Source organism: Saimiri boliviensis, chromosome 20 (genome assembly GCF_048565385.1).
Source record: "Saimiri boliviensis isolate mSaiBol1 chromosome 20, mSaiBol1.pri, whole genome shotgun sequence".
Classification (NCBI taxonomy): Eukaryota; Metazoa; Chordata; class Mammalia; order Primates; family Cebidae; genus Saimiri; species Saimiri boliviensis.
Genome location: NC_133468.1, coordinates 33,127,697 through 33,150,185, shown reverse-complemented (window position 1 = coordinate 33,150,185; position 22,489 = coordinate 33,127,697). Strand labels below are relative to the sequence as shown.

Sequence of the window (22,489 nt, the reverse complement as noted above, 5' to 3'; positions counted from 1 at the left end):
GAATGGGGGCTTGCACTTGGCCTGGCATAGACCCCAAATCACCAGGGCACAGGGGCAGAAGGGCTCCAGTTACAACTGAATGGAGGTGCTGGAAGCAGAGGTGGCAGGGTGTTTTCCTGAGCACTGAATTGGTCTTCTTCCCTCACCATGGTGGCAGCAGGGGGCCCTGCTCTGTCACTTCCTGGTGATTTTGTGCATGGGGCCTCGGAGGCTGAAAGCCCTGGGAGCCGCCCAAGGGTGCTCATGCCCCTATTACAGGGAAGAGTCTGTGGGTGTCTTAGTTACAGCCCTGAGAGCTTTAGATGCCGAGGGATCTGAAATAATGCATCACTGGCTGGGTACAGTGGCTCATGCCTATAATCCCAGCCCTTTGGGAGGTTGAGGTGGGTGGATCACCTCCTATCCAGGATTGCTCAGGAGTTGGACAACGACCCGCCTGGCCAACATGGAGAAACCCTGTCTCTACAAAAAAAAAAACAAAACAAAAAAAATGAGCTGGGTGTGGTGGTGCACGCCTGTAGTCCCAGATACTCGGGAGGCTGAGAGGGAAGGATAGTTGGAGCTTGGTAAGTCGAGCTTTTGTGAGCACCTGTCTCACAAAAGAAAGAAAAAGAAGAGGAAAGAAAGAAGAGAGAAAGAAAAGAAAGAGAAAGAGAAAGAAGGAAAGAAAGAAAAAGGAAGGAAGGGAGGGAAGAAAGGAAGAAAAAGAAAAGAAAGAAGAAAAAAGAGAGAGAGAGATGTTTCACTGGCCCAAGCTCTGTAAGGCCAGTCCTGGGCAAGGGGACAGTGGGTCTGTGACCCCAGGTCTGGGGTGCTGGGGAGAAGGCAGAGGTTTGGCTCGGCAGGAACAAGATCTTTCTTGAACACTGCCTGGGGACTAGGGTGCTGGGTCTGCCAGCAGGCAGTGTCTCAGGGGCCTAGGGTCATGGGAGCCACAGCTGGAACTCTCCTTGTGGGTAGGTAAGGGGTATGAATGGGACAGGGTGGGGTGGGGTGTGAATGGAGTGGAGCGCGGTGGATGGGAGGGCTCTTTAAACTTCTTCTAAGTCTAGGACCAGGCTGGGAGATCCAGCCTCTTCCACTGTCCAATCCCCTAAGGGCTAAGATGGAGACATCCTGCCCCACCACCCTGTCCCCACCGCCAGACTTCACACAACTGTCCAAAGACGCTTTTCCCTCCTAGTTGGGGCCCTGACTCCTCCTCCTGGCATCCAAGGTCTCCGCATAACCTGGGCGTGCTCCCCATCCCCCACTGTTCCCTGAGTGCCCCTCTTCTCTCTCCAGCACCCCTCATTGTCGCCACCCGTCCCTCTCCCTCACAGCTCCACTAAAGGCCCCTCCCGATCCTAAGACTTAACCCCTGCTGTTGCACCCTCTTCCGGGTGCTGCCCGATGCCCCATGGGGAGTCCCTCAGCTGTCCCACCAGAGACAGAGCTGCAAGGGACCTGACAGGTGTCAGGCCACACTGGGCTGGACAGGGGTCCCTGATGGACGGCGGTCTCTGAGTGTCCGCTCCGCAGTCCCCGACTCGGCTGCCTTCCCCGTGGGAGAAAGGACAACAGGAGAGCCGGGTGCAGTCCCTAAAACAGGCTTTTTAATAACATCGTGTCTTCACTGAAGAGCTTGGCGTGTCCCACCCGGGCGGCGCCGCGGGCTAGTAGAAGGAGTATTGGTTCTCCACGGCGCGCGTGCGGCCAGGCGTGGCCTCTGGGGGCTCCTCGGCGGCGGCGGCGGCGGCCACGGCCTCCAGCAGGCGTTCCGCGCTGTCGCTGCGGCTCCGCGCGCTGAGCGGGCCCTCGACGGGGCGCGGAGGGGCGGGCCCTGATGCGGCCGAGGACGACGAGGTGGACGAGGAGGAGGCGCCGGCGGCGTCGGAGGGCGAAGCGGGCGGGCAGGCGGCCGCGGCGAGGCTGGAGAAGTAGTGCTGGCCGGCCGGCTCGCTCCAGCAGGCCGGGGGTGCGGGCGCCGCGGGGGGCGTGGGGCCCGGCTCTGAAACGAGGTGGCAGCAGGGCGTGAGTGGGGGCTCGGGCTGGCCACACCCAGGAGGGAAGCTGTGATGGCGCAGGGGGCCAGCGCCCACGTTCAGGTTTCCGGGTTGCAGGCCACGTCCTCGGACACACATGCACGCACACCCGCCCCGATGCGTACACAGGAGCGCGCACACACATACCTAACCATGCGTCTGCACGTGCATAAATGAACGCACACGCATGTGAACACACGTGTACACATAAGACACATGCTCGCACACATGTACACCCAAGCACATGCATGCCATGCACACATACACGCGTGCACGTATACGCAGGCGCACATACACATACCTAACCATGCGTGTGCAAGTGCAAATACGCATGTGCATACGCATGCACACTAAGGCACACACTCGCACACATGCACACACAAGGACCTGTGCACCCATGCACGCATACACACGTGTTTGTATACGCACATGCAAACACATCCAAAGCGTGTGCATACACACTGCACACACATGCGTGCACACGCACGCACATGTACACATAATGTACATGTTCGTACACAAGCACACACACGCCCATGCACACCCACAAGCGCGTGCACGCACACACATGCACATGCACCCATGCCCTTAGTTGGTCCCAGCAGCTTTGCACTAAGCCTTCCTGGTGCAGGGCTTGGGAATCCATACCCCCAGCTCCTTCCATCCCCAGACCCCACACCCGTCTCCTCCCCCATACGCCCACCTGCACTGCTCTCGGGCGCCCCCTTCCCCTTTCCAGGACTCATTAGGGACACGGCCGCCTCTGGGCTCCCACTTCTGCCTCCATTCCTGATGGCCCGACTGCTTGCAATGGCTGTGGCCGGGCTAGGGTGGGAGTGGCAAGGCCGAGGCTATGGGACTGGAGGCCTGTGGCTCAGCCCACCCCAGGGGCCAGCTTCTTGAGTAATCAAACAAACCAGGTGGTGGCATCTCACCTGGCAGGGGGCCCTGGGCCCGCACATAGCTGCGTAGGGTGATGTCGGCCGAGCCCCCTGACTCCAGTGGGATGGGGTGCGTGTGGAAGTGGCGGAGCATGTCAAGCACAGACTGGAACCACAGGTGCTGTACGTGACACTGGCCGTGGCCGTTCAGGGACAGGCGCAGGTGCTGTGGGTACAGGTGGGTGTGGTCAGAGGCGGGGCTGGGGCTGGGCAGCTGGGTAAGCACCTTTGGGGGTTGATGGAAGGACCCAGGCTCACAGGGGCTGTGTGGGGCTGTGTCAGAGCTGGGGCCCCTCTCACATCAGCCCCTCTGGGGGTGGGGAATGGGGGCAATGGAGCCAGGTGGGACAGAAGGCATCAGGCATTGTCCCCACGCTGGGAGCACCCCAACCCATGCCCCACACACCTCTAATCTCTAATCCCCTCCTCAACGCAGAAGATAGGGATTACTGCCCCCATGTTTGAGATGGGGAAACCAAGTCCCAGGGAGCAGAGGTGACTTGCCCATGGTCTCAGAGCACAGAGTGGGCAAGAGAACTCCTGTTTGAGTGGTTCCCCCAGCCCAGGAGGCTAGAGGTTGGCCCTCTGTCTCTGCAGAGCCAAAACCCGGGGACGTGGAGAACTCCCCACGGCCGGCAGGGAGGGCACGCTGCTGGAACACCTGCAACAGGCTGGCTTCTCTCTGGGTCTCCGGGGCTGGCATGAGGCACGTGCCTCAGGGTAGGAAGCCATTGGCCTGTGGTCTCTAGTGGTGAGCTGCGGGTCTCTGACTTACGCCCTAGTTCGCTCAACATGTATCCCACTGCAGAAAAAAGTCGCTGTCTCTGGGGTGGGTGTGCCAAGAGGGGAGCAAGAGGAGCAGTTTGAGGGTACACACAGGGCCCCAAGCCCAGGACAGGGAGCTGGTCTGGCCGCCTACATAAAAGACAATTGGCCCGGCGCGGTGACTCACGCCTGTAATCACAGCACTTTGGGAAGCCAAGGCAGGCGGATCACAAGGTCAAGAGATCAAGACCGTCCTGGCCAACACAGTGAAACCCGTCTCTACTAAAGATACAAAAATTGGCTGGGCGTGGTGGCTCGCGCCTGTAATCCCAGCAACTCAAGAGGCTGAGGCAGGAGAATGGCTTGAAGCTGGAAGGTAGAGGCTGCAGTGAGCCGAGATCGCGCCACTGCACTCTGGCTTGGTGACAGAGCAAGACTGTCTCAAAAAAAAAAAAAAAAGAAAAGAAAAAAAATGCAATTGGCCAGGCATGGTGGTTCATGCCTGTAATTCCAGCACTTTGGGAGGCTGAGGTGAGTAGATCAATGGAGGTCAGGAGTTCAAGACCAGCCTGGCCAACATGGTGAGACTCTCCCTGTTTCTTTAAAAAACAAACAAAAAATCCCACCCTTGGAGCAGGGTGGTGGTCCCGCAGTGAGCTCTGCCACTTAGTAGAATTAAGTTGCCAGGACAATGCAGGGACTCAGCCTGAGAGGAACAGCATGGAGGGGTCCCACCGCAGCCTCACAGCTGGGCAGAGTCTGAGCAGGACACCGCTGGGCCCCGGGGGTGAGGAGAAGCAAGGCGGGTGCACCCCGATCTTCTGCCAGACCTTCTAGACGTTTCCTCCGTGAAGGTGGAAAGAGTTGCCTCTCGGAAGGTAGTGATCTTCCCTCCCAGGAGGTATGTAAGTGGGAGGCTGGGGTTCCTGCTTTATCCCACCATCCAATTATCAGGCCAGGGGCTGTCATCTCCACTCTGGGAGAAGAGCAGCCAGGCAGACAGGTGAGAGGCAGGTTCAAGGCCGGGTCTTGTTCCAGGAAGGAGAGGAGCTCCCCGCCCACCCTCTGTTGTCCCATCCGAGCCTCTTGCTTGGGCATGAGTCAGCTCCAGGCTCTCTGGCGGCTGCCGGGAGCAGCACTGGCCGAGAAATAAACTGCACATCACCGGCAATGGCCTTAAGGGCCTGGTTGTCGGAGGAACTGGTAAGCGTGGCTGCTTCCCTGGGGGAGGTGCTACCTCCTACACGGTGGGGCCAGCCCGGGGAGGGGAGAGGACACTAGAGGGCCCGCACTGGGCCACCAGGGCTTAGGGCAGCTGGGGTCCCTGCAGGGAGACACTGTCCCCCAGCTGCAGGTTTGGAGCAGGAGTCCTGGAGTTCTCTTGCCTCTAGTAGGGGCCACCAGGAAATCCGTCCTGGCAGGAGCCCAGGCTGAGCGTTTCCTTAACGGAAACCTGGGATGCAGAGGGCGGGCACTGAGGTTCCTGCCTTCTCTGTCCACACTGTACCCTCCCATAATCGTTTGGCTTTGCTGTCAAATTTTCCTTGGAATTTTAGGTCAATAGGCCGGGTGCAGTGGCTCACACCTGTAATCCCAGCACTTTGGGAGGCTGAGGTGGGTGGATCACCCAAGCCAGGAGTTCAAGACCAGCCTGGCCAACACGGTGAAACCCCATCTCTACTAAAAATACAAAAATTAGGCCGGGCGCAGTGGCTCAAGCCTGTAATCCCAGCACTTTGGGAGGCCGAGGCGGGCAGATCACGAGGTCAAGAGATCGAGACCATCCTGGTCAACATGGCAAAAGCTCGTCTCTACTAAAAATACAAAAAACATTAGCTGGGCGTGGTGGCGTGTGCCTGTAGTCCCAGCTACTCAGGAGGCTGAGGCAGGAGAATTGCCTGAACCCAGGAGGCGGAGGTTGCGGTGAACTGAGATCGCGCCATTGCACTCCAGCCTGGGTAACAAGAGCGGAACTCCCACTCAAAAAAAAACAAAGAAAAACCAGAAAAATACAAAAATTAGCCAGGTGTGGTGGTGCATGGCTGTAATCCCAGCTACTTTGGAGGCTGAGGCAGGAGAATCATTTGAACCCAGGAGGCAGAGGCTGCAACATGTTGAAACTGAACCCTTGCACTCCAGCCTGGGGGAGAGAGTGAGACTCTGTCTCAAAAAAAAACAAAAACAGAGCATTTTAGGTCAATGTGGCCTGCAATCCTCTTCCCTGAAAGCCCGCCGCCTGGGTGGACCTTCATACCTCCGATCCAGCTGCGTGCTGTCGGGATCGCCCTCCCCGCCTGTCTTCCCCTCCACAATTCTCCCTCCCCTGCAGATCTGAGGTCAGGGTGTGCCCTCCAACGCTGACCCCCCGCCCCCAGGCCCTGCACAGCTCTCCCACCCAGCCCAGTCTCCTCCTCCCCTGCTGGGTCTGTAGGGTTTGGCCATGTGGGTGAATTAGGGCCGACTGCAGTTCCACAGTGATGGGTAGGTGGCTCACGGAGCATGGAAGTCACGCCACAGGACCGGGGTCACCACGGCCCCGCTCCCCCAGGGCTGGCTACTGCACCCCTGTGGCCCCCCCACGCACACTTGCCTTGGCCTTGCCCTGGAAGTTGAAGGTCAGCACGTACTCCCCAGGCCGAGTCTCACTTTGACGGATCACGAAGAGGCCGTGGTTCCGGGGCCCCCCGGCCAGAACCAGCTGAGCGGCCCTGACCCGGGACAGTGTTCCGTGGAACCAGGGGTAGTCGCACAGCTCCAGCTCGGGCTCGGCTTCGGCATCTGTCTCTGCACCCTCCTCCCCTGAGGTGGGATGACAGTGTGAGGAACATGGCGGGGGACAAAGAAATCAATGTGAGAAGAGAGGCGGCATCTTGTTGGTTTTTTACGTGCAAAATGGAACTGGAATAATTTTAAACACTTTTGTTGGTTTTTATTTTTTATTTTTAGTTTCTGAGATGGAGTCTCGCTCTGTCATCCAGGCCGGAGTGCAGGGGCATGATCTCGGCTCACTGCGGCCTCCATCTTGTGGCTTCAAGTGATTCTCCTGCCTCAGCCTCCCAAGTATCTGGGATTACAGTCATGTACCACTAGAGGAGGCTAATTTTTGTCTTTTTAGTAGACGTGGGGTTTCACCATGTTGCCCAGGCTGGTCTCGAACTCCTGAGCTCAAGCAATCTGCCTGTCTTGGCCTCCCAAAGTGCTGGGATTATAGGCGTGAGCCACTGCGCCCAGCCGAAAAATTTTATTTATTTATTTAACTTATTTTTTGAGGTAGGGTCTTGCTCTGTCACCCAGGCTGAAGTGCAGCGGCACACTCACGACTCACTACGGCCTTGACCTCCTGGGCTGAAGCAATCCTCCCACCTCAGCTTCCTGGGTAACCCTGATGCCCGGCCAATATTTGTTTAGTTTTTGTAGAGACGGGGCCTTGCTTTGTTGCCCAGACTAGTCTGGAAGTCCTGGGCTCAAGCAATCCTCCTGCCTTGCCTTCTTGAAGAGCTAAGATTACAGGTGTGAGCCATTGTGCCCAGTCAGAATAATTTTAGAATCAGGCAGGGAGCTGACCCAACCCAATGGTGAAGTATATGAGATAAACCGAGGCACAGAGCTGTGAAAGACTATCTTGGAGTTGTTCTGTACGTCATCAACAAACCTGGGAACAAATCCAGTCTCCTGTTCCCAACCCTCAATTCCAACCCTCTGTACCCTTTTCTGTGAGCATCTTTCCCTCCCTCCCTCCCTTCCTGTTTTTGAGACACGGTCTCTCTCTGTTGCCCAGGCTGGAGTGAATGGTGTGATCACAGCTCACTATTGCAGCCTCAACCTCCTGGGCTCAAGTGATCCTCCCACTTCGGCCTCCCAAGTAGCTGGGACTGTAGGTATATGCCAACGTGCCCAGATAATTAAAAAAATTTTTTGTGGCCAGGCGTGGTGGCTCATGCCTGTAATTCCAGCACTTTGGGAGGCCGAGGTGGGCGGATCACTTGAGGTCAGGAGTTCAAAACCAGCCTGGCCAACATGGCGAAACCCTGTCTCTACTAAAAATACAAAAATGAGCCGGGTATGGTGGTGGGTGCCTGTAATCTCAGCTACTTGGGAGACTGAGATGTGAAAATCGCTTGAATCGGAGGGTGAGAGTTGAAGAGCCATGATCCACCACTGCACTGCAGCGTAGGCAGCAAAATGAGACTGTCTCAAATGTTTTGTACAGAGAGGGTCTTGTTATGCTGCCCAGACTAGTCTCAAACTCCTGGCTTCAAGTGATCCTCAGTCTCCCAAAGCGCTGGGCAGGATTACAGGTGTGAGCCACTGTACCCAGCTCCTGTGAGCATTTTCTTTTCTTTCTTTTCTTTTCTTTTTTTTTTTTTGAGACAGAGTCTCACTCTGTCACCCAGGCTGGAGTGCAGTGGCACGATCTCAGCTCACTGCAACCTCTACCCCCCTGGGTTCAAGTGATTCTCCTGCCTCAACCTCCCGAGTAGCTAGGATTACAGGTGTGCACCACCACGCCCAGCTAATTTTTGTATTTCTAGTAGAGACGGGGGCCAGGCTGGTCTCAAACTCCTGACCTCAGGTGGTTCATCTGCCTTGTTGGGGTTACGGGCGTGAGCCACTGCACTCAGCTCCTGTGAACATTTCCTATCAAAACTTGGTCCAGTGGGAGGGGCCAGGTTTTTAGACTGGTCTACAAAAGCCAGAAGTACTTCAGAGCTGTGTGAAGGACCCAGGGGAATGAGATGTCACCGCTTCTGAGGCTCAGCAATGTTTTGGAGGGAGCCCACGGGTGGCCATGGCTGGGGGGGTGGTCCAGGAGAGGTGGGGTGGGAAGATCAGGCTGTCCCCACTGGCACCTGTGTTATTGCTGTCACTGCCGCTGCCGCCTGGGTATTCCAGGGTCTGCAAGAAGGTCTCTAGCGGGACATGGATCAGGGACTCTCTGATGGCATCTCGACCTCGGCTGTGGGGGGCTGTCACCACGGCGCCCACGGCTGTCGTCTCTGGGGGCCGGGGCGGGTCGGCTGCTGTAGAAGTGGCAGGTAAGCACGTATCTTTATCCGTCCACCCTGAATGTGCACCTCCTCCAACCTGTCTGCCTACCTACCGTCCGTCAGGAGCTCACAGCTGCAGGAGGCCACGCGGCTGGCCAGACAGCCTCCCCGGGAACAGGAGAGCTCGGTGTCTTCCTCACTGTCCCTGTGAAGACAAGAAATGGAAGCCACGTCCTGCTGTGGGACTCGGACCTGGACCATGGGCTGCTTCTGTGGCCAGGCAGTGGCTGACAGTACCACGGCCAGCATCCAGCTCTCCTGCCTCTGGTCACTTCCCTCTGCCTCCACGTCCCTCTGTCCCACTCTCTGCTGGCTCTGTGGCCACCATGTGATTGACCAGGCCACTCTTGGGGCTCAGAAAACAATACCCCAAAATAAAGTCCTCAGCAGTCGCCTCAGAAACAAAAAAGTTTGGCAGGGTGCGGTGGCTCACTCCTGTAATCTCAGCACTTTGGGGGGCTGAGTGGGTGGATCACGAGGTCACCAGTTTGAGACCAGCCTGACTAACATGGTGAAACCCCATCTCTACTAAAAATACAAAAATTAGCTGGGTGTGGTGGCATGTGCCTGTAATCCCAGCTACTCTGGAGGCTGAGGCAGGAGAATCATTTGAACCTAGGAGGTGGAGGTTGTGGTAAGCCAAGATCGTGCCATTGCACTCCAGCCTGGGCGACAGAGCCAGACTCTGTCTCAAAAAAAATAGTTTTTTGCCGGGCGCGGTGGCTCATGCTTGTAATCCCAGCACTTTGGGAGGCTGAGGGGGGCAGATCACCTGAGGTCAGGAGTTCAAAACCAGCCTGACCAATATGGTGAAACCCCATCTTTTATTTATTTATTTATTTTTTGAGACGGAGTTTCGCTCTTGTTACCCAGGCTGGAGTGCAATGGCGCGATCTCGGCTCACCGCAACCTCCGCCTCCTGGGTTCAGGCAATTCTCTTGCCTCAGCCTCCTGAGTAGCTGGGATTACCGGCACGCGCCACCATGCCCACCTAATTTTTTGTATTTTTAGTAGAGACGGGGTTTCACCATGTTGACCAGGATGGTCTTGATCTCTTGACCTCGTGATCCACCCGCCTCGGCCTCCCAAAGTGCTGGGATTACAGGCTTGAGCCACTGCGCCCGGTGAAACCCCATCTTTAAAAAAATAAAAATAAATAAATAAATAAAATAAAAAAAGTTTTTCTCCGACCCTCTCCTGCCTACTGTCTCTCAGTCCTGTCCTCCTCAGCTACACCAGAGAAATGAAAGCCCTTCTTTCCCAAGGCAGGTCACAGAAACCAGAACCCCCTTTTCCAAAATGTAGCCCTAAAACCTAAAAATCTATTTTTTTTTTTTTTTTTTGAGACGGAGTCTTACTCTGTCACCTGGGCTGGAGTGCAGTGGCATGATCTTGGCTCACTGCAACCTCCACGTCCTCGGTTCAAGCAATTCTCCTGCCTCAGCCTCCAGAGTAGCTGGGATTACAGACAGGTACCCACCACCACAGCCTGGCTAATTTTTTTTGTTTCTAGTAGAGATGGGGTTTCACTGTACTGGCCAGGCTGGTCTCAAACTCCTGACTTCATGATCTACCCGCCTTGTCCTCCAAAGTGCTGGGATTATAGGCGTGAGTCACTGCACCCGGCCAACCTAAAAATATTCTAGGTAAAAACTTGTCATAAAGAAATTATCCAGCCAGGCATGGTGGCTCATGTTTGAAATCCCAGCACCCTAGGAGCCGAGGTGGGAGGATCACTTGAGGCCAGGAGCTTGCGATCAGCTTGGGTAACATACTTAGACCCCTATCTTTTTTTTTAAATTTTTTTTTTTATTTTTATAGGATGGAGTATTGCTCTGTTGCCCAGGCCCCAGGGCAGTGACGTGATTTCAGCTCACTGCAACCTCCGACTCCTGGGTTCAAGTGATTTTCCTGCCTCAGCCTCCGGAGTAGCTGGGATCACAAGCATGCGTCAACACACTCAGCTAATTTTGTGTGTGTGTGTGTGTGTGTGTGTGTGTTTAGTAGAGTTGGGGTTTCACCATGTTGGCCAGGCTGGTCTCGAACTCCTGACCTCAGTTGATCTGCCTTCCTTGGCCTCCCAGAGTGCAGGGATCACAGGTGTGAGGCACTAGGCCTGGCTGAGAGATCCCTGTTTAATAATAAAAATTAGCTGGGCCTGGTGGTGAGGCAGGAGGATCAATGGAGCCCAGGAGTTGGAGGCTGCAGTGAGCTGTGATTATGCCACTGCCCTCCAGCTTGAGCAACAGAGCAGAAAATAAATAAATAAATAAATAAATAAAAAGAAGGAAAGGAAAGCAAGCAAGAAAGAATTACCCAACTTACGGGTCTGAATGTAGGTCATCAGAGCCCTGTTCAAGTAAGGGTTCTGTCCCCCACCCAGAGGGAAGAAATGCTTCTCAGAGAGGCCAAGAAGAATCTAGACAGACAGGGCTGGCTGGGTCCCCTGCTCAGCCTATTCCCGTTAGATCCTGACCTTTGTGTCCAATCCTCTTTCTACACAGCTGTCTATACTTTCTTTTTTTTTTTTTGAGACGGAGTTTCGCTCTTGTTACCCAGGCTGGAGTGCAATGGCGCGATCTCGGCTCACCGCAACCTCCGCCTCCTGGGTTCAGGCAATTCTCCTGCCTCAGCCTCCTGAGTAGCTGGGATGACAGGCACGCGCCACCATGCCCAGCTAATTTTTTTTGTATTTTTAGTAAGACGGGGTTTCACCATGTTGACCAGGATGGTCTCAATCTCTTGACCTCGTGATCCACCCGCCTCGGCCTCCCAAAGTGCTGGGATTACAGGCTTGAGCCACCGCGCCCGGCTATACTTTCTGAACCTAAGCATAACAATGGATGGTTTCCCCAGTATCTTTTTTTTTGAGCTGGAGTCTTGCTCTGTTGTCCAGTGGAGTGCAGTGGTGCGAACTTGGCTCACTGCAACCTCTGCCTCCCGGTTTCAAGTGATTCTCCTGTCTCAGCCTCCTGAGTAGCTGGGATCACAGGGGCCCACCACCACACCCCACTAATTTTTGTATGTTTAGTAGAGATGAGGTTTTACACCATGTTGGCCAGGCTGGCCTCGAACTCCTGACCTCATGTAATCTGCCTGTCTCAGCCTCCCAAAGTGCTGGGATTACAGGTGAGAACCACCCCACCTTGCCCTCCCTTGTATCTTTGAGTCTTCATTCTGAAGGCTCTCGTGTATACACGTTAAATACATTTATATGCTCTTTCTCCTATTAATCTGCTTTGTGTAGCTAAGCACACTGGCCCATGCCTGTAATCCCAGTGCTGTGAGAGGCTGAGGCAGGCGGGTCTCTTGAACCCAGGAATTCAAGACCAGCCTGGGCAACATAGCAAGATCCCATTTCTCTTTTGTTTTTTTAAGACAGGGTTTCACCATGTTGGTCAGGCTGGTCTTGAACTCCCAACTTCAGGTGATTCGTCTGCCTTGGCCTCCAAAGTGCTTGGATTACAGGTGTGAGCCACCACGCCCGGCCACAAGATCTCATCTCTAAAAAATAAAAATAAAAATAAAAATTAGGCGGGGGGGGGGGCCGGGCGCGGTGGCTCAAGCCTGTAATCCCAGCACTTTGGGAGGCCGAAGCGGGTGGATCACAAGGTCGAGAGATCGAGACCAACCTGGTCAACATGGTGAAACCCCGTCTCTACCAAAAATACAAAAAGTTAGCTGGGCATGGTGGCCCGTGCCTGTAATCCCAGCTACTCAGGAGGCTGAGGCAGGAGAATTGCCTGAACCCAGGAGGTGGAGGTTGCGGTGAGCCGAGATCGCGCCTTTGCACTCCAGCCTGGGTAACAAGAGCGAAACTCTGTTTCAAAAAAAAAAAAAAAAAAAATTAGGCGGGGGGCAGTGGCTCACACCTGTAATCCCAGCACTTTGGGAGACTGAGGTGAATGGATCACCTGAGGTCAGGAGTTTGAGACCTGCCTGGCCAACATAGTGAAACCCCATCTCTACTAAAAATACAAAAATTAGCTGGGCGTGGTGGCAGGCACCTGTAATCCCAGCTACTTGGGAGGCTGAGGCAGAAGAACTGCTTGAACCTTGGAGGCGGAGGTTGGAGTGAGCTGAGATTGTTGCCATTGCCCTCCAGCCTGGGAGACAAGAGTGAGACTCCATCTCAAAAAAAAAAAAAAAAAAAAAGAAAAAGAAAAAGCCAGCCATCGTGGCATGGGCCTACAGTCCCAGTTACCTGGGAGGCTGAGGTGGGAGGATCGTTCGAGCCCAGGAGGTTGAGGCTGCAGTGAACTGTGGTCACACCACTGTACTCCAGCCTGGCCGACAGAGCAAGACCTTACCTCTAAAAAATAAAATAACATGCTGGGCGCAGTGGCTCACACCTGTAATCCCAGCACTTTGGGAGGCCAAAGCAGGTGGATCAAAGGTCAGGAGATGGAGACTATCCTGGTTAACACAGTGAAACCCCATCTCTACTAAAAATACAAAAAATTAGTTGGGCGTGGTGGTAGTTGTCTGTAATCCCTCCCTCAGGAGGCTGAGATGGGAGAATCATTTGAACTTGGGAGGCACAGGTTGCAGTGAGCAGAGACCGTGCCACTGCACTCGGGCCTGGGCAACAGAGCAAGACTCCATCCCAAAATAAAATAAAATAAAATAAAATAAAATAAACAAACAAATAAATAAATTCGTCTGACTTTTTCTCTTATTTATCTGCCTTTTGCAAACTGATTTTCCACTGAAAATTCAGAAGCCCAAGGGGAAGGCTCTCTCTAGGCCCCTATACCACCAAGTGGGTACAGGCCCCACTGAGGCCCCATGACCCCTGCCCACTATCCCTGAGGGGCGAGGCTCCTCCTGGGATCCCGTGCGAGACCCTCAGAGAGGATGGGAAGGTTTCTCTCCTCGTCTGTGACACAAGGTATCTGGGACCCTGCCAGCTCTAAAATTCCACAAAGCGCGGTTCACCTTCGCAGGGGCTGGGGAAAGCGCCTAGAGGGCTGCGGGGGAGCAGCGATTACAACCACTTTGTGCTCGGGACCTTAACTGTGTTTCTTTAAATGAAGCTGTTAATTAGAAAGCAGCGGCCCCTCCCCCCGGGGCTTGGCTCACCCCATTAGCGGGCAGAGCTGCTGCCAACTGCTCAGCCTGTCAGGCCGCCTGTCCCTCCTACTCCTGGCCTGGCATCTCTCCTGGACAGCGGAGCCAACCTTTCTGCTGATTTTCCTGTACACAGCTGACCGTAACTGCCCTCTGCTTGTTACCCGCCATGGCTCCCATTGTCCCTGACCTAACCATTAACTGAGCTCTCATCAAAATCTCCTCCTCACTGGCTACCCCAAAGGCCTTGATGTTCCCTGTAATGGTCCCTGGTGCCTGTACACTTCCACACCTTTTAAAAGTAGTAGTATTTTTTGAGACGGAGTCTTGCTCTGTCGCCCAGGCTGGAGCGCAGTGGCGCCATCTTGGCTCACTGAAACCTCCCCCTCCCAGATTCAAGCGATTCTCCTGCCTTAGCCTCCTGAGCAGCTGGGATTACAGACACCCACCACCACACCTGGCTAATTTTTGTAGTTTTAGTAGAGACAGGGTTTCACTATGTTGGCCAGGCTGGTCTCGAACTCCTGACCTCAGGTGATCCACCCACTTCAATTAAAGTGCTGGGACTACAGGCGTGAGTCACCAGGTCTGGCCCTGGCCAAATTTTTTATTATTATTTTTTAAGAGTTAGGCTCTTGCTCTGTTGCTCAGGCTGGAGTACAGTGGCACAATCCTAAATCACTGCAGCCTCCGACTCCTGGGCTCAAGTGATCCTCCTGCCTCAGCCTCCTGAGTAGCTGGGATAACAGATACATGCCTCTGTGCCCAGTTCCATTTCCACTCTTTTTGCTGGGCTGTTCTCTCTGCCCTCTCCCATCCTTCTCTGCCTGGCATAGGTCTACTCTTTATTTAAGCCTCAGGTTAGGTGAGCATGCCTACCAGGAAGCCTTCCCTGAGCCCAGGGCTGGGTTAGGAGTCTCTCCCCAGCTCTTTTTATTTATTTTTTTTTAATTTTAAGAGACAGGGTCGGCTGGGTGCAGTGGCTCACGCCTGTAATCCCAGCACTTTGGGAGGTGGGCGGATCACTTGAGGTCTGGGGTTCAAGACCAGCCTGGCCAACATGATGAAACCCCGTCTCTACTAAAAATAAAAAAAATTAGCTGGGTGTGGTGGCACGTGTCTGTAATTCCAGCTACTTGGGAGGCTGAGGCAGGCGAATCGCTTGAACCCGGAAGGCGGAAGTTGCAGTGAGCTGAGTTTGTGCCACTGCACTCCAGCCTGGGCGACAGAGCAAAACCTTCTCAAAAAAAAAAAAAAAAGAGAGAGAGAAGGTCTGGCTATATGTTGCCCAGTCTCCTCTTGAACTTCTGGGCTCAAGCAATCCTCCCAGCTCAGCCTTCCAAAGTGTTGGGATCGCAGATGTGAGTCACTGCGCCCGGCACCCAGCCCTTTGGGGACTCCTTCCCATCTCTGCCCAACTCCCAGTGCTCTGAGGAGTTGGAAAGTCCTCTGGAAAGGGCTTGGTCCAACTCCTTTGCAGGTCCCCAGGCCCTAGGCCCACAGAGCAGGCCCCGCAGAGTCTGCTGGGGATTGGAGGTGAGGGGGATTTTAAAGCAGGGGTGATCCTGGCTGGCACCAAGCGGAATCGCACTGAATTGCTCATTTCTCAAGCTGAGCTCCTGCCCTGTTAGGAAGCTACTCCTGGTGAAGCCTGGACCAAGGACACACCCAGCCCATCCACCCATCCTCAGGCCTCTTGGACACTCACCCAGGGTTCACACAGCCCTGGATGTCAGCTACCCACGAGTGCTTCTGCAGAGAATCGATGGTCTCCAGGATGTACTCGGCTCCATTCTCTACCTGGGAAGGAAAGTGGCCAGGAGTCCAGAACACGGTCAGCAGACAGGCTCCGGATCCCAGGGCATAGGGCCAGAGTGGCTCAAACGGCTCATCGCGCCCCTCCCACAGCAGGGCTCAGGGGCGTGTGCAGCAGGAAGGACAGTGGGGTCACCATCGGGCAGCACCCGGAACCCAGGCCAGGGACCCAGGGGTACAGCCTGCAGCTCATACTCTGCCTACCGCCCTCCTGGGCCTCCCCACTGGGGATATGTTCTTTCCCACTGATCTCAGCTCCTTCGCCTTGGAGATGGAGCCTCTGAGGAGGCCATGCTGGCGGGGGAGGGATGGGTGATCCAGCATCCCCAACCCACGGCCTGGCACCCCAGGGATGGGGTTCAAGTTGCGCAGAGAGGCAGGCTGGCCAAGCACACTGAGTTGTAGGGCTGGGGTGCCTTAGTGCCTGGAGTTGTACCAGCATGTCCACGTGCTTGAGATAAGCAGAGTCTGCAGGGGAGGAGGGCAGGGCGACACTCCTGCTGGGGCCAGGCCCAGAGCATAACTCTGCACTCTGCTCAACTCCTCCTGATGGCCCTGTGAGGGAGGGGAGCCATTTCCCCCATTTTATAGACGAGAAGACCAAGGTTCAGAGAGGTCAAGAGCTTGCTCAAAATCACACAGCAGCCAGTGGCAGGGCTGGGGCCTGAACCCAGGTCTCTGGGACACCCAGGCCCCATGCTGTCGGCTTCTGGTTGTGTGCCTCTGTCAAAATGCAGTTGTGGGGCCGGGCAAGGTGGCTCATGCCTGTAATCCCAGCATTTTGAGAGGCTGAGGTGGGTAGATGTCCTGAGCCCAGGAGTTCGAGACTAGCCTGGGCAACATGGTGAAATCCTGTCTCTACCAAAAATACAGAAATTAGCCAAGCATGGTGGCATGTGTCTTTGGGCCCAGCTACTCAAAAGGCTGAGATGGGAGGATCGCCTGAGCCCGGGAGGCGGAGGTTGTAGTGAGCTCAGATCACTCCACTGCACTCCAGCCTGGGTGACAGAGTGAGACCCCATCTCCAAACAACCAACCAAAAAAGGTCATTGTTGGACTCCTAGGGTGACAGAGCTGGGAGGGTTCTCAGAGATTGCCTTTAATGCCTCTCTAAACAGATGGGGAAACTGAGGCAGGTGAGCCCCTCTGCCTCAGGATTGTCTGCATGATCAGCAGCTTAGAGGGTACCAGGTGGGCGGGGGCTGTGTCTCCAGGGTCCAGGGTTGGTAAATGCTCCATAAATGAGTAAGTGAGTCCGTGACTAAACAAATGGGAATGGGTCAAAACACAAACACAACCAGATGCCTGGAGAAGAGGGTGGGGGCTTCATGCAGGATGAGTGGGTGGGACCAGGCCTCCCCAGGGACACTGCTTCACCAATACCCTCTGATCTTTTTCGGAGGCCCAGGGACCACAGCCCTGGCAGCCTGGAGCTGTGTGTCCTCAGACAAGGATGGGCTGCCCCTAGACCCACCAGGGTGCCTCCCCGCCCACCCTCGGGGCCTGTGTGCCCTCCGTGGGAGACCAGGCCGGTTCCCACACTGCAGTACCCTGTGATGGGAACATTTGCATAACTGTTGCCGGCTGGCCACCAGTGGGGTGGGTGTGTGCTGGCTCCAGTTGGGGAAAGGAGGGCAGGAAGTGAAACTGATGAGCTTCTCCCAGCCCAGGGGTAAACGGGAGCAAGGGGCCCAGATGTTGGGCAACACCCAGGGAGCTGAGATTCAAGTCTTAGCTATGTGCTAGCCATCTGTCGTAGGGTCTGGGGACCCCAACACCGGGGCTCCCTCCCACTACCATCCTGCCTTAGGCTTCTTCTCCTCAATCCCCTACAGAGCTGTAGCACCTACAGGGGAGGTAGCCTGGGGCAGCCGGAGGATCTTCGGGGTTAGGGGTGAGACCTCACCTTGAGCACAAATGTGTTGTCCTTCTCTGGCATTTCCAGGGGCATGGTGGTGCGCACCTCAATGATGGCTGACAGTGGGATGCTGACCTTGGGCCTGGAGGCCTGGGGGCCAGAAGGACAGTGAGTGGTCCCAGCACTTCCTCACACCCTCCCCATCCCCTCCCTGCTGCCAGGCGTCAGGGCGGCCCTCAAATAGACGGCCACGGCCATGCTGGTACAGAGGGGGCCCAACCCCAGGTCACAGACAGGGAAGTTGAGGAAGACATTTCTTTGAAACAAAGGACCTTTTCCTGGCTAGGTGTGGTGACTCTTGCCTATAATCCTAGCACTTTGGGAGGCTAAGGCTGGAGGATGGCTTGAGTCTAGGAGTTCAAGACCAGCCTGGGCAACAAAGGGAGTCCTTATCTTTACTCAAGATGAAAAAACTTAGCCGGGTGTGGTGGCATGCGTGCCTGTAGTTCCAGCTACTTGAGAGGCTGAGGTGGAAGGATCACTTGATCTGGGGAGGCTGAGGCTGCAATGAGCTATAATGGCACCATTATATTCCTGCCTGGGTGACAGTGCGAGATCCAGTCTCAAACACAAACAAACAAACAAAATGAACACCTCCTCCTATAGTCACCCAGCAAGTCTGGGACAGGACCAGATCTGAGGAGCCCTGAGGAGTGAACCCCACCTGGGCTGCCCTCTGCCCAATGCACCCACGAGATCTGTGGTTTTCGTTTTCACCTTGACCTGTTGTGAGAAATACACTGGGACCCAGTACACACAGACATAGGTAAAAATATCTCCGAAACAAATGTCTCACCAGACGAGAATTACCCTTCCTGTGTGTGACAGGGTGTGATATTTTCTATTCTATTCTAGTTCACTTTTGAAAAAATGCTGGTCTTGGTTGGGTGTGGTGGCTCACACCTTTAATCCCAGCACCTTCAGAGGCCGAGACAGGCAGATCACTTGAGGTCAGGAGTTTGAGACCAGCCTGGGCAACATGGTAAAACCCCGTATCTACTAGAAATACAAAAATTAGCCAGGCGTGGTGGTGCTTGCCTGTAGTCCCAGCTACTTGGGAGGCTGAGGCAAGAGAATCACCTGAACCTAGGAGGTGGAGGATTCAATGAGCTGCGATTGCACCACTGCAATCCAGCCTGGGTGACAGAGTGACACTGTCTCAATAAAATAAAACAAAATAGCCTGCCACGGTGGCTCATGCCTGTAATCCCAGCACTTTGGGTGGTCGAGGCAGGCAGATTATGAGGTCAGGGGTTCGAGACCAGCCTGGCCAACATGGTGAAACCCCGTCTCTACTAAAAATACAAAAATTAGCTGGGCATGGTGGTGCGTGCCTGTAATCCCAGCTACTCGGGATGCTGAGGCAGGAGAATTGCTTAAACCCGGGAGGCGGAGGGTGCAGTGAGCCAAGATCACGCCACTGTACTCCAGCCTGGGTGACAGAGCAAGACTCTGTCTCGAAAAAAAAATTGTTTAAATTAAAAATAAAAAGAATTGGCTGGGTGTGGTGGCTCACGCCTGTAATCACCTGAGGTCGAGAGTTCAAGACCAGCCTGAACAACATAGTGAAACCCTGTCTTTATTAAAAAATAATAATAAAATAAAAAATAAAAAAATTAAAAATGACAGTCTTAAAACCTGGTGGCTTATTAAAAAAAAAAAAGGGAGCCGGGCTCAGTGGTTCAAGCCTGTAATCCCAGCACTTTGGGAGGCTGAGGCGGGTGGATCATGAGGTCAAGAGATCGAGACCATCCCAGTCAACATGATGAAACCTCATCTCTACTAAAAATACAAAAATTAGCCGGGCATGGTGGTGCACGCCCGTAGTCTCAGCTACTCGGGAGGCTGAGGCAGGAGAATTGCTTGAACCCAGGAGGCGGAGGTTGCGGTGAGCCGAGATCGCGCCATTGCACTCCAGCCTGGGTAACGAGCGAAACTCCATCTCAAAAAAAAAAAAAAAAAAAAAGAAAGAAAAAAGAGAAAAAATGCTGGTCTCCTAATACAGACCAGACCTTCCAGAGTGGGCCCTGGAGCCCCTAACTCAGAACGGGACTCGATGCTTCCTGGAGTGAGTAAAAGGGACCACTGTTCCCAACAGCGCTGCGGGCAGGGTTGATCCAAGGTGAGCTGGCAGGCTGTGTGGGATGGCCATTCTGTGTCTGGTCCCGCCGACTCTGCCTCAAAGCTCTCTGCAGTAAACCTGAGCCCCCCCTCCCCCATGCCTCCTCTCTGGGAGCTGGCCTGAGTCTGGGATTTCCAGCAGGGCTCTGTCTCCAGGACAGGACAGGGACTTTCTTAGGAGGAAAAGGAAGGGCCACACATTTGACGGGCAGGCAGATGGGAATTCCAGGAAGCACTGGCCCCTGTCCAACGGGTGCAGGGCTGGGCTTGGAGCATGAATGGGGCCTGGCTGATGCTGGTGTGTGGCCGTCATGCTGGCCAGCAGGGCCGGGGACAGAGCAGACAGAGGTCTGCCATGGAGGCCTGGACTGAAAGCTTCAGCAGGGATCCTGCTGGCCAGAGATGCTGTGGTCCCTAGCTTGGAATCTGAGGTCCATCCATCCTGGTCCAGCCTCCTCCTAGCTGTTCCAGCCACAACTCACTGTGCCTACATCCCTGAATGGTCAACTGGCATTACAACTCCAGGCCTTTGCCCACAGAGCTGACGCCTCCAGAAGTGCCTGTTCCAGGGTCCCGGCCACTTAGGCAGCCACAGCTTTTCCTCCTTGGGGCCCTATAACACCCAGGGTTCACCCCACTAGGGTTTCTTTTTTTTTCTTTTTTTTGAGATGGAGTCTCCCTCTGTCACCAGGCTGGAGAGTGCAGTGGTACAATTTCGGCTCACTGCAATCTCTGCCTCCCAGGGAGGCGGAGGGGATTCTCCTGCCTCAGCCTCCTGAGTAGCTGAGACTACAGGTGCCCACCACCACACCCAGCTAATTTTTGTATTTTTAGTACAGACAGGGTTTTGGCATGTTGGCCAAGATGGTCTTGAACTCTTGACTTCAAGTGATCCACCCGCCTTGGCCTCCCAGAGTGCTCGGATGACAGGTGTGAGCGGCCAAGCTTGGCCGACCCTACTAAGCTTTGCAAGCCTCCTGAAAATACCAGGTTTCCCAGTGGCTTCCCTGATGGCAGGGGGCTGGCGTCATCGCTCCTTGGGTCCCCAGGGCTGGCCTGGCATAGGGCAATGAGGGGACCTGGGTTCGGGGGCTCTTCCTGCAGGGGTGAGGAGGCAGGAAGCCAGAGGCCTGACTCATCACAGCTGACACCTCGAAGGCTGTGTGAGACGGAAGTCTAAGGTGCCAGGCCATGGCCCCTGAGCCCGCAGGCCCTGAGCTCCTGACTTCTCCAAGGGTGCAGCTAGGCCTCTCGGGGGTGAGAGATCCGGACTGTGAGTGGGTACAGAGGCAGTGGGGGTGTCATTAGGGCCATCCCAGCAGGCTCACTCACCCTGGCGGCCGGCTTCCTGGGACCAGACACATTTAGAAAACTCAACCGAACTCCTGCCGTGGAAGGAGTTACTCACCCATGGGACTGATTCCTGAATACCCACAAATGCCCCCACCTTTGCATGACGCAAAGAGGGGAAGGACCCGGTGACCCCGCAGGAACGCTGCCCTCTGCCAGCAGCAAAGTTAGCAGCTCTGCTGGGACTAAGGGGGGGGCCACCAGCTGCTGCCTCCCCTCCCCCGAGGGTGGCAGACGCTGCTATTTACAGAAGGGCAGCTGTGACTGCGACTCAGGCCTGAGGTGCTGGAGCCCCGGGCCTCTGTCCCTGCCCTCTGGGTGACCCTGGGTAAACCCCACCCCACCCGTTACTGGGTCTCGGTCTCCCTGTCGGACAAGGAGTAGAGTGAGGCTTAGGGGTCTAGGATTTCTTCCAGGGAATTAAAGGCAGGGGCCTGGGCAGGGAAAAAGCTCTTGGGAAGTCTAGGGGTGCTGGGACCTGGGGACAAAGCTCTTCAGAGAGTAGGTGTGCCCTTGGAAAGTCACTTTTTTAGGACTCATGTGGCTCATGGGCACTGAAGCTTGGGGAGCCCCCACCCCTTCACCTCCAGGCGCCCAGATTCCCCCAGCAGAGTGAGAGTTGGAGAGAGCGCTAAGAAACTGAGGGTGACTCAGAGAGCACCCAGGGCAGAGTGGGCCTTGAGGTGGGAGGTAGGTGGGGGGCCCTCAATGGTTCCTGGGGGTGCTGTCAGCTGCTACAGCAGCAAAACCTCCCCCTGCCCAAACCTCCCAGTGCCCAAGGACCTCTCCTTCCACATTCTTCAGTTTTGGGACCACCAGGGTGGCGGGTATCATTACCCCAGGTTTTTTGTTTTTGTTTTTGAGACCCTATCTCAAAAAACAAAAACAAAAACAAAAAACCTGGGGTAATGATACCCGCCACCCTGGTGGTGGGTCTCACTCTGTCACCCAGGGCAGTGGCACAATCCTGGCTCACTGACTCCTGGGTTAAAGCGATTCTCCTGCCTCAGCCTCCCAAGTAGCTCGACCTACAGGCACACATGACCATGCCCGGCTACACTAGCCTCGTTCTGGCACCTGCCAGCTGTGTGACGTTGGGCAGGCCACACTCCCTCTCTGAGCATCTGTGCTCTCTTCTGTAATCTGGGGACCATGTGCTCACCTTGCTGGGATGGGGTACCTGGAGGATGACAGCGTGTACGTGCAGATGCCCAGCAGGCTGAGGTCTGGACATACTGTGTGCTCTCAGAGGGTGGGTACCTTTGATACGTCTATTCCCACTTTCCAAAGCAGGGGGGGCCACCCTGGAGAAGACGTGACACTACCACCAGGGACCTGATGGCCGGTCCCTAAGAGGGGAAGGGTCAGTGCACGTCAATGAGCAATAATGTTGGTGACAGCCAGAAAGAAGCTGGCATCCAGAAAAGAGCCCCCTGT

At 55.1% G+C, this 22,489-nt stretch overlaps 1 protein-coding gene across 10 annotated transcripts in view; it reads right to left on the bottom strand.

Annotated features, from left to right (window-relative positions):
- Positions 1–1,573: 1,573 nt before the first annotated feature.
- SH2B2 (SH2B adaptor protein 2) overlaps positions 1,574–22,489 on the bottom strand; it is a 38,662-nt gene continuing 17,746 nt past the window's right edge. For 8 of the 10 annotated variants that reach the window (XM_074390318.1, XM_074390313.1, XM_074390312.1 and 5 more), the window contains exons 3-9: positions 17,570–17,671; positions 15,557–15,648; positions 8,832–8,923; positions 8,581–8,751; positions 6,321–6,529; positions 2,960–3,131; positions 1,574–1,990 (exon numbers count right to left, since the gene is read on the bottom strand). In XM_074390318.1, the coding sequence (XP_074246419.1) occupies positions 1,656–1,990; positions 2,960–3,131; positions 6,321–6,529; positions 8,581–8,751; positions 8,832–8,923; positions 15,557–15,648; positions 17,570–17,671 (1,173 nt within the window). In that variant the 3' untranslated portion in view covers positions 1,574–1,655. The remainder of the gene's footprint in view (positions 1,991–2,959; positions 3,132–6,320; positions 6,530–8,580; positions 8,752–8,831; positions 8,924–15,556; positions 15,649–17,569; positions 17,672–22,489) is intronic. The other 2 variants (XM_074390319.1, XM_074390317.1) reach the window with 1 other exon arrangement.